This window comes from Myxine glutinosa, chromosome 1 (assembly GCF_964187855.1).
Source record: "Myxine glutinosa chromosome 1, kmMyxGlut1.1, whole genome shotgun sequence".
Classification (NCBI taxonomy): domain Eukaryota; kingdom Metazoa; phylum Chordata; class Myxini; order Myxiniformes; family Myxinidae; genus Myxine; species Myxine glutinosa.
The window spans coordinates 305,261,542-305,278,848 of NC_136261.1; the positions used below are offsets into that span (position 1 = coordinate 305,261,542).

At 43.0% G+C, this 17,307-nt stretch overlaps 1 protein-coding gene across 4 annotated transcripts in view; it reads left to right on the forward strand.

Moving 5' to 3' along the window:
• Positions 1–17,307, forward strand: part of BRD1 (bromodomain containing 1) — a gene marked incomplete at its 3' end in the record, with an annotated part of 74,043 nt that overhangs the window by 36,430 nt on the left and 20,306 nt on the right. For all 4 annotated transcript variants that reach the window (XM_068135311.2, XM_068135322.2, XM_068135332.2 and 1 more), the window contains 1 exon segment: positions 12,663–12,926. In XM_068135311.2, coding sequence (XP_067991412.2) covers positions 12,663–12,926 — 264 coding nt within the window.

Here is a 17,307-nt window from a genome sequence, read left to right on the forward strand (position 1 = left end):
CCTTCTCTTCATTGCTTCGACCAACCTGCGGAGCATATCCCGAGATGACGTTCACCAAGAGCTTTCCAATCATCATTTTCACCATCATCAACCTATCACTCACTCTAGTCACACTGACCACACTGTCTACAAACTCCTCAGAAAACAGGACACCAACACCATAATTCTTAAATGGATAATAAAAAAATTTTTATCGGCTTCCCCAAATCTGTGCCTCGACACAATCCTGTCTGAGCTCTGCAGGCAGTTCATTCGACCTCATGGCTTGGTTTTCGCTCTGATATGCATCGTCAGCTGTGAGGCCTTATACAGACAGGTGTGTGCCGTTCCAAATCATGTCCAATCAATTGAATTTACCACAGGTGGACTCCAATAAAGGTGTGGAGACATCTCAAAAATGATCAAGAGAAATGGGAGGCACCTGAACTAAATTTCAAGTGTCAGAGCAAAGGGTTGTGTGCCACAACATTTGTTGTTTTTTTTTTGTTTTTGTTTTTTTGTTTTTTTTTGTATACTGAATCGAGGCTCGTGAAAGAGCTAACATTTATTTCACAAACAAATCAACCAGACAAACAAAATATACAAAAGAGGGAGCGGAAGCCAAGATGGGGAGAGAAGGGGAAGCACACAACCACAACATTGTGGTTGTATAGTTTAATTAATTATATAATATATATATATATATACAGTGAAACCTTGACTTACGAGTGCACCAACTTACGAGTTTTCCGAGATACGAGCCGTCGCTCGGGCGGTTTATTGCTTTGTGATGCGAGCCGAGATCTGAGTTGCGAGCTTACGCCACCCGCCACCAGGTGGGTTCAGGTCACGTGGTTATCTTGCCGTGCAAGCATCTCTGCCGTATATCGCTGCTGCTTTGTTTTCGCGTTTTGGTTATTTTGGAGCTTACGCCACCCGCCACCAGGTGGGTTCCGGTCACGTGGTTATCTTGCCGTGCAAGCATCTCTGCCGTATATCGCTGCTGCTTTGTTTTCGCATTTTGATTATTTTGGAAAATTTCTTAGTTTTAACCACGGGTCCTAAGAAATTGAGTGCCAAGGGCAGTACTGAGAAGAAGAAGAGGATGATGTGCTTGGATATAAAACACGCAATCGTCGAACAACATGAGCGAGGTGTGCGTGTTGTCGACTTGGCGATGCAGTCCGATCGTAGTACTTCTACGATATGTACGATTTTGAAGCAGAAGGAGTCGATAAAGGCTATAACGCCAGCCAAGGGCGTTAAGATTATTTCAAAGCTCCGGACCTCTGTCCATGAAGAGATGGAGAAGTTGTTGTTTGTGTGGTTGACGGAGAAGCAGCTCGCATGAGATACCGTGACCGAGAGCATCATGTGTGAGAAGGCACGAGACATTTACGGGGATTTGGTGCAGCAGACGGCGGGAACATCAACGGACGAGGCATCGGAAGAGTCATTCAAAGCCAGTCGGGGATGGTTTGATAATTTTAAGAAGAGGACCGGCATTCACTCCGTCGTCAGGCATGGTGAGACAGCAAGCTCGGATGTGAAGGCAGCTGAAGATTTTATTATAACTTTTGCCGAACTGATACAAGCCGAAGGATACATCCCCCAGCAAATCTTCAACTGTGACGAGACAGGGCTCTTCTGGAAAAAGATGCCGAGGAGGACGTATATAACGGCAGAGGAGAAGAGCATGCCAGGCCACAACTTGTTCAGAGTGCCGGCGATAGCTCGCCTTCTCTTTGTGGAAGACACGGTGATTTTTTTTTTTTTTTTTTTTTTGTATACAAGATCGAGGCTCGTGAAAGAGCTAACATTAATCACACAAAAAGACAAACCGACACACAAAAAACAAGGGGAGCGGCAGACAATATGGGGAGAGAGGGGGAAGGCCACAAACACAACATTTGAGAGCAGGGACATCGGGAGGACTTGGGGGGAGGTGGGAGAGGAATAAAACATATGAACACTGCAAGGACTCTGGGGTGAATTACCGGGGGTAGAAAATATCAAGGTTTTCGATGGGTCATTGATGAGGTCATTTCAATGAGGTCATTGATGAAGACCAAAAATAGCACAGGGCCCAGAACACTACACAGATCCTTAACATCCAACAACTAATGGGACGCAAACGGGGCGCCCAGTTTAGCGGTACACACATTGATGAATCACCCTGCCTGTGAAACACCGACATGACGGGTTATAGCTGGGTCGGGATTCAAACCCAGGCTGGACAGTTTAGAGTCAAGTGTGCGTACCTCCAGTCCAGGCCATCCTGCCAACTTGTATGCTGCATACAGGTGAAATATAAAGCGCGAGATATTTTTATATATACTGTATATTTAAAAAAAAATTGGTGTGGTTTTTGGCGGGTGTGGTTTTTGGTGGGTGTGGTTTTTGGCGGGTGTGGTTTTTGGCGGGTGTGGTTTTTGGCGGGCTGGAACGGATTAATAGCATTTCAATGCATTTTAATGGGGAAATTTAATTTGAGAAACGAGCAAATTGAGTTACGAGCTCGGTCACAGAACGAATTAAACTCGTAAGTCAAGGTTTCACTGTATGTATGTATATGTATGTATATATATATATATATATATATATATATATATATATATATATACTAGACGACCCATGACCCGTTGGGTCAGTCAGTTTGAATAGATATGAGAATAGAACTAAAGCGAACGCTGGACATCAGGGAGATTATTTGGGCCAGCAAGCCATAAGGCTCACCTCTCCAGCGTTCTAAATCACTTATCTGTGACACGTGATTTCGGCCCTTATCTCCGATCACGTGTTGTTTTTTTTGTTGTTGTTTTTTTTATAGAAAAAACACGCGACCCGTGGACTACCACGATTTTGTTGTCAGAGGACACTTCTGATGACGATGTTCTTTGTCGACGATCCTCCATTTACATAAACTCGCACGTTCTCTTTCCTCTTCCCTCGACTGAGCGCCACATACAGCTGACCATGCTGGAAGACCGGTTTCTCCAGGTAGACCAGCACATTCTCCATAGTTTGCCCTTGCGCCTTATGGATCGTCATTGCGAAGCAGGATTGTATGGGGAACTGGCAGCGCTGCAAAGGGATATCCTCAGCTTCCGACAGATTTAGTCGGATCCGAGGGAGCATTACAGTTTCGCCTTCAAACGTTGAACTTATGATCCTCGCAATTATAATATTTCGAAGCATGTCCTCAACAATCATGCGCGTCCCGTTGCAAAGTTTCGGAGGGTCCAAGTTCCACATCAAAATGATAGGGGATCCTTTTTTGAGCTCGAGGTTGTGCGGCGGCAATCCCGAGACTTCAACGGAATCTAGGAATTCCGTTGGGAAGTGCGTCGCATCAGTACCCTCAGTCACACTGTTGAACGCAGCATACTCCTTGCTAGCACCAGGGAACCTTGTGATGCATCTTGAATTGATGTTTCGCATCATATCGTTGAGGGGCACTAATATAGACCTTGCTGAAAAAACCTCCATCGGATTGGCGAATGATGGATATATGGTATCGATGCACTCATCGAGCCCACTCGCTGTCAGCAGTATATCCTCTGGCAAATCTATCTCATCATCCGCATTTTTCTCGATTCTATCCTCGCCGATGTCGAGCAAAAATCTTGCAAACTGCCCACTTCCGTCGGTCAGTCGCATATTAGTTCTCAAGTGAAACATTCCAAAGCTCTGCCATAAGTAGGACTTCTTTATGCACGCATTCTCAACGTCAGCATCACACCCTCTTTTCACCACGGGCAGAAGTTGACGGAAATCACCACAGCATATCATCAAGATCCCTCCAAAAGGCTCGTCTTTGTCACATACATCACGCAACGTGCGATCCACAGCCTCGAAACTCTCTCTCCTGATCATAGGACACTCATCCCACACGATGAGTTTTGTACTTCGAAAGAGGTCTGCGATAGTGGAATTTTTATCGATGTTGCATACGCCATCTTCCCTCGGTGTCAGAGGGATTTGGAACCTTGAGTGCGCTGTTCTTCCACCAGGCATGAGGGTAGCAGCTATGCCAGATGAGGCCACCGCAAGGGCAACTTCTCCACTCGCTCTCACTTTAGAGAGAATCAGGTTAATAAGAAACGTCTTCCCTGTGCCTCCAGGCGCGTCAATGAAAATCATTGATGACTGATTCGTGTGGATGCAACCGCACACAAAGTCATAGACAACTCTCTGCTCATCATTGAGCAGAAGCTGCCTTTCGTCTACGATTCGCTGTTGTTCCTCCGTGTCGTATTGGAGTTCTCTCAGTAGGTGAATGTTGGCAATCCCTTCATGACGAAGAACAGTCGTTGGAGTCGGCAAGTGAAAATGTGCAACAGTTCTGTTCAACAATTGCAGTTTCTGCTGCAAATACGATAGAGCCAAGTCATGATGGCGCTCGTTGATGGCAATATTGGGATCATTTGCAGATCGTCGATGAGCTAGAAGATAATCTTCAGCCATAGCGTCCTTGAAACGTTCCCATAGATCCAATGGATTGTCGACTTCACTTTGTGTGAGGAGCACAACGAACAAATCCCTCATGGGTCTGGGAAGGCGTGTCCTCTCAGCATCCTCCAGAGTCTCGCGCCAGACAGCGTCTCCTTGCAGCAAACCCATTTCTCTGCAAGCGTCTTTGAATGTGGGTAGAATGACATTATCACACGTTCTCAGGACTTCGAACGAAGTCGGCCCTCTCACGTGGTGGAGGAGTAGTCGGAAATAGTACAGGTCACCAGTACGTGGCGAAACAGTGTAAACTCGTCCCAATATGTCATCCTCAAACATTCCAGGGTTGCCCTCCACCGGTCTGCCCTGTTTTCTTCGTTGCCATCTCTTCTTGGTCCATGTATAGAATCTCAGAACATCCACGTACAACAGTGTCTTAGCGAAATGGTCACGTCTGCAAAGATCCATAAACTCTGTCAACGTGGTTTTGGCCATATTGGGATTATTTCTTTGTTCACGAACGTTCCCAGCAAAAAATACCTGTTGTTCATTCATTTGGCAGATGTACTCCTAAACGGATAACGGCCGGCTTCCTGTCATGGACTGAGAATCCAAGAATGGAGGCAACAGCCTCTGAAGGTCCAATGTATCTACCCGTCAAGTACTCCGTTATCTCGTCGTTTGTGCGCAGTGCATACGTAGCTTGATCGCTACCTTTCATGGCATACTTAATAACATACTTGATCGACTTTATAGAGCAGCGTATTTCAACGTTGATGTGGCAATCAAACGTTTTCAGGAGATAGAGATTATGGGGAACAACCCACTGATTTGTAACAGGTCGTCGTTGCCTCCCTTCTTGGTGCCCTTCAAATCCTCACATTTCTGGGGATCTTCTTCTATATATGGGGTACGAATCGTCTCCGCACCGTGTGTACGGAGCATATGACCGCGGGTATCTGTGTCTGCATGCTCCATTCTTCCAGCATCCAGTTGCTGTGGAACAATATGGACCATGGATCATGTGCTTCAACACCAGTCTGTGTCCCTCTGGATCTTCATCGGGATCTGGTATTTCAGCTTGTACAAATCGATCATAGTCTTGTGGTCTCGGCTTTGAAGCTTCATCGAGCCACAGCAAACAGTGTATGTGAGGGAGACCTCGCTTTTGGTACTCCACACACACAACGTGAGCGATACAGTTCCCGAAGAAGCCTTCTGATCCAGTGAGGTATTTAATGAACACCGTTTTCTTCAACTCGAACACTCTCGCAATGAGATCCGGTCTGTCGTTCTCACTTTGGTGAGGAAACAGGTTATTGGAGATTTCAGGCCACTTTGGATTACACGTCATAGTGATGAAGTAGGTCGCGTTACCATATTTTCTTACGTACATCATGGCATCTTGACATCGCTCCATCATATACCTCGGCCCCCCTACAAATGTCGATGACAGTAGTACGCGGCGTCCGATGTTGGACAAATCGTCATTGTCATTGAGAGCATCAGTGAAGCCACTGTATGTAGCAGACTTCAGCGATGCCTGGTTCAGTCTTATAAACGCCAATCTTGTGCCTTCCATTTTGGCTGCCATATCAACAAGATACTGCTGGAACAGACGCCCCCCTCTGAGGAGGTAGTTGAACTCATCCTCGTGGTTCATTATTCGGTAGGAGTAGTATTTCATGGCAGTCAATCTCCTGCCATTGGTCATGTTCATTTCGGGCTGCCATCCATCATCTCCGAATGGGAAGAAGAGAACATACTGGAGTGCGTCGTAAGAACGGTGCAACTCAGAAATACTTTGCAGCGCTCCTCTTGCTTTCAATACAATGTGACGCGCTGTAGCTTGAGGATCGACAGTATTCTTCACAACGACACCCACTTCATCAGCGATTTGACCATTGAACCTCCTCTCATGTTCACCAGCTGGTCTCCTGTTGGGATCAATAAGAACGAACGCCTCTGGCAAATTGCCTATTTCCTCGCGTGCCATGCGGAACGAGTGAACGTAAGGATTCACTTGTCTCAGCACGGTCTCTAATGCTCTAACTACATCACGGTGAATACCAGCATTGGTGAGTATCCGCATCCTCAACTGTACGCTGTCATGTGGATCTAAGAAATAAATTTGGAGGAATTTCGGTTGTTCATCCGCATTTGGCAAGAAGGAACCGATACGATGATGTATTTGACCCTGAATTATGACCGATGGGCTCCATGCACCATGCCGAGGAGAAACTTGGCTTCCTCCAAATGATGTCATTTGAAATAGACAGTTGTATTTTCTGATGTTCCTGCGGAATTCGTTCGCTGTGGGTCCATCGCCGGCAAACAGATTGTGTAATTGATGGGGTAAAGGTCCCAGATTTCCCAAGGACACCTTTCCATTCGTGCAGCAAAAATGAGCTGTTTCACCTTGGAAAAGAAGCGCTCTACAATGTGGACAAATCTTGTCCATCGCACCGACGTCAGCAGAAGTGAAATTTCTTGCATTCTGCGCGTTTCTCTGCCTTGTCTCAAGAACTTCCCTTATCCTATCTCTTTCTCGCTGCTCCTGAAGACGCTGTGCCGTCTCCTCTGCAGATTCCGCATCTCTCCTCATACGATCTCTTTCTTGCTGCTCTTGATGGCGCTGTGACGTCTCCTCTGCAGATTCCGCATCCCTTCGCAAGCTGACTCTCTCTCGTTCCTCCTGAAGACGCTGCGCTCTCACCTCCTCCGTCTCAGCACTCCTTCGTATCCTTGCCCTTTGTCTTTGCAGCTGAAGGCGCTGTGACCTTTGCTCAGGCGTTTCAGCATGTCGTCTCTTCCTTTGGCTTTCTCGTTGCTACTGAAGACGTCGTGATCTCCCATCGTCTGTTTCAGCACCCCTCGGAGATACTGCTTCCGCACGAGAACTTGAAGGAATGTTGCTATTCGCGTCCATAGACGTGAGGTGTGATTCGTTGGCCGCGTCCGTAGCGCCGTCGGAGGGTTGATACGACATTCTTCCTGCAAATAGTATTGTTTTTGTGCTATCGTTTTGCCGATCATCAAATGACAAATAAATTACATTGTGACAATTAAAGATTTCAAATAAAACTATTTAAAGTGTATGCGCATATAAATAATTTAAAAATCGAAGAAATATCTCTCGGTAATTTCCTGAAACATTTTACTTCCGGGTAATAATGTTGAATGAAATAACGAAGATATATACTGTATGCCTGTTATTTTAGGCGGTGTATTTTCATATATCAACGTGGCGCGATTTTTAAAATATATCTCTGCAATTTCCCGTGTGTGCGTGAATGTTCTCAATTATTTCTTTTACCGAGTCTAAAACCATCGATAAAAATGAAATCAGATGGAAGCGGTAATAATAAAAAAAATCGAAGAAATATCTCTCGGTAATTTCCTGAAACATATTTTTGCCGATCATCAAATGACAAATAAATTACATTGTGAAAATTAAAGATTTCAAATAAACCTATTTAAAGTGTATGCGCATATAAATAATTTTAAAAATCGAAGAAATATCTCTCGGTAATTTCCTGAAACATATTTTACTTCCGGGTAATAATGTTGAATGAAATAACGAAGATATATACTGTATGCCTGTTATTTTAGGCGGTGTATTTTCGTATATCAACGTGGCGCGATTTTCTTCCCGTTTTTTTTCAACCGAGCCTAAAACTATGTTAGTGACTGTGAAAAATGAAACGATATATCGAATTTGATTTGAAATAAAGCTGGGAGAGAGAGCAAGACACCACGGGCCTACAAAACAGGCCTCAAAGCTATGCGAGTTAATAAAATGGTGGATATTACTACTCTCTCAAAGGGGTAAGCCACGCCCCCGGACCGATCAAATGTTACACACAAACACGCAAGATTTCAATTTTATAGTTATATATATAATATATATATATATATATATATATATCTATATATATATATATATATATATATATATATATATATATATATATATATATATATATATATATATATATAAATATATATATATATATATATATATATATAGATATATATATATATATATATATATATATATATATATATATATGTATATATATATATATATATATATATATATATATATATATATATATACGTATATATATATATATATGATATATATATATATATGATATATATATATATATACTTATTATATATATATTATATAATTATTAATTAAACATATTATATAATAACTTATTAAAACACAATGACAATGACTACTTATGACTACTTATGTCAATGTGATATTTCTGTTGTTTCTTTTTAATATATTTGCAAAACTTTCTAAAATCTTGTTTTCTCTTTGTCATTATGGGGTATTGAGTGTAGATTGATGAGGGAAAAAATGAATTTAAACGATTTCAGCAAAAGGCTGCAACATAACAAAATGTGAAAAAAGTGAAGGGGTCTGAATACTTTCTGAATGCACTGTACATCCTTTTAAATCAGAAAATAAAAGGAAATGGCATTGACAAAATTCTGGCTTCCTATACCCATGAATGAGCTTCCTCCACCTCTCCACAGGCAGTTTGGCCCACTCTTCTTGTGCAAACTGCTCCAGTTCGCCCAGATTTGAAGGGTGCCTTCTCCCAACTGCTGTTTTCAGATCTCCCCACAGGTTTTCAATGGGATTTATATCTGGACTCATTGCTGGCCATTTCAGAACAGTCAGCGTTTTGTCTTGAACCATTTCTGGGTGCTTTTTGAAGTGTGTTTGGTGTCATTGTCCTGCTGCAAGACCCATGACCTTCGACGGAGACCCAGCTTTCTGACACTGTGTTGAACAATACGCTCAAAAATGCCTTTGTAATCTCCTGATTTTATGGTGCCATGCACACATTCAAGGCACCAGTGCCAGAGGCAGCACAGCAACCCCAAAACATCACTGAATTTCATGTTTGTTTGTTTTTTGTTTGTTTGTTTGTTTGAGAGCAGGGAGATCAAGATTTCATGTTTTCATGTTCACTGAACTCCATGTTTGACTGTCGGGAAGGTTATCTTTTCTTTGAAGGCTTCATTTTGTTTTCTGTAAACATAGAGATGATGTGCTTTACCAAAAAGCTTTAATTTTGTCTCCTCTGTCCACAGGACATTCTGCCAGTAGGATTTTGGCTTGATCAGGTGTATTTTGGTTTAAATCCAGTCAGGCTTTCTTATGTCCCTCAGCAGTGGGATCCTTCTGGCTCTCCTACCATGGAATCCCATTTCATTGAGTTGGTGATGGATGGTGGGAGTTGAAACTGTCATACCTCGTGTCTGAAGGTCAGCTTGAATCTGTTTGGCAGTTGATCGAGGTGCTTTCTCCACCATTCGAACAATCCTTCGCTGCAATCTTCGATGAAGTTTTCTCTTGCGGCCACGTCCAGGGAGGTTGGCTTCAGTGCCATGGGCCTTAAACTTCCTGATAACATTGCGTATGGTGGACACAAGAACATCAATGTCTCTGGAGATGGACTTGTAGCCTTGAGATTGTCCATGCTTGGCTACAATCTTGTGTCTGACCTCCTCAGACAATTCTCTGGTTTTCTTTATTTTCTCCATGCTCAGTGCGTCACGCACAGTGACACAAAACAGCAGAATGACTCAGTTTCTCTATTCAAACTGGTTGAATGAGTGAGTTTCACCCTTCAGCCCCAATTGGGCTAAGGGGTATTGTCGTCCGGGCGTCCGTCAACTTTTGTTTTCCGCCAATTTCAAGGAGAACGGCTTGTCCGATTAAATCCATTTTTGCAGTGTGTGTTGGGGTTGAGTAGAGGAAGGTTCTTTTCGAAAATGGATGCGCTGCGATTTTCAATATGGCCGCCATGGCAGCCATCCGGACGTCCGTCAACTTTTGGTTTCCGCCAATTTCAAGGAGAACGGCTCGTCCGATTAAATCCATTTTTGCAGTGTGTTGCGGTTGAGTAGAGGAAGGTTCTTCTTTTTTTTTCTTCTTTTTTTCTTCTTTTTTTTGTATACTCAATCGAGGCTCGTGAAAGAGCTAACATTTATTTCACAAACAAATCAACCAGACGAACAAAATATACAAAAAGAGGGAGCGGAAGACAAGATGGGGAGAGAAGGGGAAGCACACAACCACAAAATTTGAGAGCAGGGAGAAGTGTGGGAGGGAGAGGGCTTGGGGGGAGGAGGCGTGGGAAGGGGAGAGGTATAAAACACAAGGGGACCGAAATTAGCGGGGGTAGAAAAGATCAAGATTTTGGATGGGGGAGGATAAGAGATGGTGGTGAACAGCTGTTTTAAAGACCTGGAGGGTGGAGTGGGATTGAAGAGAGTGAGGGAGTTTGTTCCAGAGGCGGGAGAAAAGGGGAATGAAGGAGTGAAGGTGAGCAGAAAGTCTTGATTTTGGCAGTTTAACCATAAGAGGGTTGCAGGCAGATCTTGTGCGACCTGTAGGAATATTTGGGGGACAGAGCCCAGAGAGAGCTGGGGGGGCAAGGCCAGAGAGGAGTCGGTAGAAGACGGAAAGACCACCAACCTGCCTGCGGTGAGTGAGTGAAAGGCCCTTGGAGTTAGCTTCATCGCGGGAGATTCCAATGATTCTGAACGCTTTGGTTTCAACAGCGTGAAGACGAGTTCCTTTCGAAAATGGGCGCGCTGCAATTTTCAATATGGCCGCCACAGCAGCCATCTTGATATTGGTTTCCGTCAATTTCGAGCAGAATGGCTTGTCCGATTAAATTCATTTTTGCAGTGTGTTGGGGTTGTTTAGAGGAAGGTTCCTTTCGAAAATGGGTGCGCTGCGATTTTCAATATGGCCGCCACGGCAGTCATCTTGAAATTGGTTTCCGTCAATTTCGAGCAGAACAGCTTGTCTGATTAAATCCATTTTTGCAGTGTTGTGGTTGAGTCGAGGAAGGTTCATGGGTGCGCTGCGATTTTCAATATGGCCGCCATGGCAGCCATCTTGAAATTGGTTTCCACCATGCATGGGCTGAGGGGTTACGCCCGCTTTGCGGTGCTATTTATTTATTTTGCAGGCACTTGGAACTCACCACAGGTGAGTTCAATTCCAATGTAGAGGAGAATCAACTGCTTGAAATCTAATTATTTGTCACAACTTCTAAAAGGTGCCAATAATATTGTCTGGGCCATTTTAGGATTTTTGTGTGGAATAAGCTTAGATTTAGTAATTTTTTCGGCTTTTTTGTTTTGTTCCACTGCAAACCAAAGAAATACATATGTGGATACCAAATATATATATATTTTTGTCAACAATTTTCTGGAAGAAATGGTGCATTATTTGAAAAAAGTGCAAGGGTGCCAATATTTTTGGCCATGACTGTACATGGTCTGAGGATAATTTTCTCGTGTTTACAATCATATCATGAGCAATTAGCAGCTCCATTATATTACACGTAGTCTTAGTCGACGCTAATTGCTCAGGAAGTGTGAGGGAGGTTTTTGTGTAGAATTATTGGGTATCGGAAATCCGGGCAATAACTGCTGTTTTGACTGGCACTACAAAGTAGAGTATTGGCGATAAAGTCAAAAAAAGAAGAAAGTAAGACAGTCCATGATTCAAAATATAATTTATTTGTAATTGCAGAGCTAGAAAAACATTTTTGCAGCCATAAAACTAAAATAAAACAAATTTCAGCTTTTCAGTGATTTTTCTCCAGGAAGGCCACAGTGGGGCAGCTTAAAGCCCAAGGAGCTCAGGGTTCAAATGGTTAAGCTTTTAAAACATATTTCATGCTGTTAGACCTTCTGGTTGTTTGGTCTTTCACAATTGATATATTCCTGTGATTAAACAGCTTGATTGGTCCTCCAGATGTTTGTTGGTCGGTTTTACACAACGGATTTGTACTTAACTGCGTTAGAGTGTCAGTGCTGCCAAAGCAGTTTTGTGGCAAGGTGTGTGTGTGTGTGTGTGTGTGTGTGTGTGTGTGTGTGTGTGTGTGTGTGTGTGTGTGTGTGTGTGTGTGTGTGTGTGTGTGTGTGTGTTCACGTACGTGTGTTTGTGTGTGTTCACGTACGTGTGTTTGTGTGTGTTCACGTACATGTGTTTGTGTGTGTTCACGTACGTGTGTTTGTGTGTGTTTGTGTGTGTTCACGTACGTGTGTTTGTGTGTGTACGTGTTCCACAAATTTGAACTGAGGAATTGTATCTCAATGGTGGCTATGTAGTACCCAGATATGTCCTTGTCTCTGCCTTGCTCATTGATTTATTAACACGGTATGTTGGTCCTCCTCCGCAGTGGATGGATTCTTGCAGTCTAAAAGCCGTGCACACCTGCCCTTGGAAGAGCAGCTGCGACGGCTGTTTGAAACCCTGGACATGACGTGCACAATGCGAGCTGGTGGTGCTCGCTCCCGGCGTGCCAAGCTCCTTCGACGAGAGATAAACAGTGTGCGGCGGAAGATGGCACAGCCGCCACGTGTCCCCGAGCCGAGGAACGGCATGCTGGTTGACCTGGAAAGGCCAGCACACAATGGAGAGCAGAGTGAAGGCAGCACAGATGGTGAGACAGACTGTTTATGTTCTCTCCACGACGACAAATGCCCTGGATATGTAAAGTGATAGGAGTCTATTTCGCTACCTTTTTCAGTCTTTCATCCAAAGGGCTGGGGTTAGGGGGATTATTTTGTGGCCATGACCTGGCCCTGTGTGTACCCCGAGGGCATATGCAAAATTTGGTGTCGATTGGCCCAGCCGTTTTTTATTTTATAATTCTCATCCACACATGCATTGCATATTACTTACATACCATACATACATACATATATACAGTGCCCTCCATAAGTATTGGAACATTGAAGTCAAATTTGTAATTGCAGTCTTGCTATATACTCAAGAAATGTGGATTTGAGATCAAAATATGAATGTGAGGCAAGAGCACAGAAGGTCAGCTTTTATTTCTTGGTATTTATATGCATACATGTTTTACCTTTGCAGAACATTAGCACTTTTTATGCTCAGTTCCCCCTTCTTAGGTAAGCATAAGTATTGGAACAAATGACTGACCGGTGTTTCTTGGTGCATTGATTGTTCACACACACATAAAAGAGCTGTGAATGCTAGTTTTGGTTTTAGCCTTTGCTTTTGCATTGAGAGTCTGCCTTTGGAGTCAGTGGGCATAAACCAACATGAAGACCAGAGAACTGTCTTTGAAAAAAAAGTAAGCAATTTGGAAGCTGAAAGAACAGAAGAATTAAATTAGAACCACAGCACAAAAATTGTGCATAGCAGATACAACAACTTGGAATATCTTGAAAAATAAAGAAACCACCTGTTGTGTTTAGCAATAGACAATGGCCTTGTCGACCAAGGAAAACAACTACTGTTGATGACAGAAAAATCATCAGAGCTGTGAAGAAAACCCTGAAACTAACTGTTAGTGACATCAACAACAACCTCCAAAGTGCAGGGGTGAGCGTACCACAATCTACCATTTGAAGAAGACTTCGACAGCAGAATTGCAAGATGCAAACCTCTCATCAGCACCAAAATAGTAAGGCCAGATTCGAATTTGCCAAATTGTCAAATTTTTGCCAAATTGAAAGGCCAGTACAGAGACGAGCCAGTAGAGTTTTTGAACAGTTTTTTTATTATTTTTTTGGACAGATGAGACTAGGATAGACCTTTATCAAAGCAATGGAAAGGTAAAAGTGGAGAAAGGAAGGAACTGCATATGATCCAAAGCTGGTGAAGCATGTGAAAGCATGGTAGAGATATTGTCATGGCTTGGGCTTGCATAGCTGCCTCTAGAACTGGCTCACTCATCTTTATTGATGATGTAATTAATGATGGCAGCATCAGAATGAATTTGGAAGTGTACATAAACATTTTGTTTGCCTATGTACAAGAAAATGCTTCCAAACTCATTGGGTGGCACTTCAACATGCAGCAAGACAACGACCCATAAGCCAAGCTCGTCCCCTTTCACCATCGAAAATTCAGCTAGAGTGCAATTACATATATTGTTTTAACATCAATTTGATTAACAATTACAATTTTTTATTGTGACATTGACCTCACATGTGTTACAATAATGTGGTAGAGCAAATTTCAGGGCAATTGGCCCAGGGATTATAGAATTGTATAAAAATCAAAGAAAAGGCTTCACACAGATGCAACTCACTCATATGTATACATGCATACCTACGTACTTATCTGCTGAGAGTTGGCTTGTTTTCGTATGATACCACTTTTCATGTTCATCTTTTTATCGATATTTTTTTATTCTTTTTTTTAACCACCGCCATCGCACTTCACACATTTGCAAATCGCAATTTCATGTGTGCATGCCCTTTTCTTTCAATTTCTTTCTTTTTGTTTCTTCTTTCTTTAATTTATTTCACCACTTGTTCCTTGAATTCTTTAGATTTGTTGTGAAATGAAGTTTGTGGCGATTTGGGGATTTTTGCAGGGATGTCAAGTTACCCATCTATAATGCGGAATGTTGAGTTACTCGTCGATAATATGTAACCACACAAAACCGTTTTAAGGAATCACCTTGGGGAAGGGGGGATTTAAAATAAATTGGGGGAAAAAAACAATCTTTGGTCTGCAGTTGTATAATTATACATACTCACGAAGAGCCTGTCCTCACAGATACCCTTACCTGTCCGTAACGGGAGAGGCGTGATGCCATATTTATTAACATAGAGAGAATTTATTGACACCTCTGCCATGCTGAACATTTTACGTTTTATAGGTGTTGGCTTAGCGGTCAGGGTACCGGCTTAGGATCCTAGGATCCTGGGTTCGAATCCCGGTCGATCGCTGAATTAACGCCAGGTGGGTTGACTCAGCCTGTCATCCTTCCGAGGTCGGCAAATTGAGTACCAGTTCACAGGTAATTCCCTGTTTGTCGAAAAAGGCGACAAACAGGGTTGGCGGCAGGAAGGGCATCCGGCCGTAAAACATTGCTTCAAAAAGGGGACCAAAAAAAAAAACAACAACCACGGTGCCCGAAAAAGGCCAACCCCCGCTTTGCGGGGAAAAATGGCCTCTAAAGGTGGTTTTTTTTAATTCCACTGATAGGCCGGATCTGGGTGCGGACCTCGACCAAAATCTAATCGGTTTGTTCTTGTCATGTAACCAACTCATCCACCAAGTTTTATCACAACTTGTCCACAACTATTTGAAATATCTTGCGATATATTGTGTTTGGCCTTATCTCTCAATGGTGAAGAATCACTTTAAAATGAAAAAAATATCGCATCTGGATTCAGATCTTCACAAAATTGAATAAATTCTTCCTTGTCACACAATCGACCTGTCCACCAAGTTTCGTCCAAATCCATCCATAATTTTTTGACATATCATATTATATATCATTGTAGCCCTGTGGCTCAATGGTGAAGAATCACTTTAAAAATGCTCATATTCGGATTTAGTCTTCATCAAAATCTAATCATTACTTCATTGTCACACACCCAGCCTGTCCACCAAATTTCGTCTGAATCCGTCCACAACGTTTTGAGATATCCTGTTCACAGTCAGACAGAAAGCACACCATCGGTAGCGGAGGTAATGAACGTACGTATGGGTGATTCTAAAACGACAGTGAAATTCTTTGGACGTCTTCATGACAGTAAATATGAGTAGTCTCATATTGTGCTGTAAGCAATGAGCTTCGGCATGCAGGATACAACCCATTCCAGAAGGCTCAAATTGATGCAGTTTTATGCCAAGTTCAAAATTATCTGCGTTTTCAAATTTCATCAATGTTTGTTCGCAATGCTAGCTTGATCCTGGTCGGCTTAGCTGTGGCTTTGTCACCACTTGCCAGATCATGTGACATATCATTCTGTATGCAGCCTGTGGCTCCTGGTTACATCATTGCTGGGAGTGCGGATGTGCCGCTGATGCAGTGCCCCCTGTTTTGAGCAAGCTGGTACTCAATTTTGCCTCGGACCTCAGAAGGATGACAGGCTGAGTCAAACCACCTGGTGTTATTGAGTGGCATGACTGGGACTCAAACTCAAGACCCTAAGATCTTAAGCCAGCCAATTTAACCATAAAGCCAAAACCAGGCTTGCATGACATAGTATCCCAATGGCTTTAAGATTGAAGCTGAGGCTGAGATAATTGATAATGAGGTTGAAATAATTAGATAATTTCTGGCTGAGATCATTTCTCTGTACTTGCTGACTGATATTCTGAGTACTTCTATTTTTTGAATAGTTATTTTTACCACACCATATACAACAAACAACAACAACATGCATTTTAAGGCCATTTTCCCTGCTATAGCAGGGGTTAGCCTTGCGGTCCCCATGACAATCTTCTCCATTTCGCCCTATTTTCTGCATCTCCTTGTTAACCCCCTTGCCCGCATTTCTTCTTCCACCATCTTTAGCCAAGTCTTTCTCGGTCTTCCCCGTCCTCCACTTCCTTCTACATTCATTTCCATCACTCTTCTCAACCAGTCACTTTCATCCTTCCTCAACACATGACCAAACCATCTCAACCTGTTCCTCTTCACAGCATCAATCACAGGCTCTATTCCCATCATCTTTTTTTTTTCTTTTTTCTTTTTTTTTTGTATACAAGATCGAGGCTCGTGAAAGAGCGAACATTAATCACACAGAAAGACAAACCGACACATAAAACATATAACATAGGGAGCGGTAGACAAGATGGGGAGAGAGGGGGAAGGACACAAACACAACATTTGAGAGCAGGGACCGAGAGACATGGAGACATCGAGAGATCTGAGAGAGGGTGAGGGCTTTGGGGGGGGGGGGCGTGGGAAGGGGGCGGTGGGAGAGGTATAAAACATATGGACACTGCCAGGACTTCCAGGAAAGAAGTTGGAATTTCAAACAAGGTGGATCTGGGGTGAATTAGCGGGGGTAGAAAAGATCAAGGTTTTGGATGGGGGAAGATAAGAG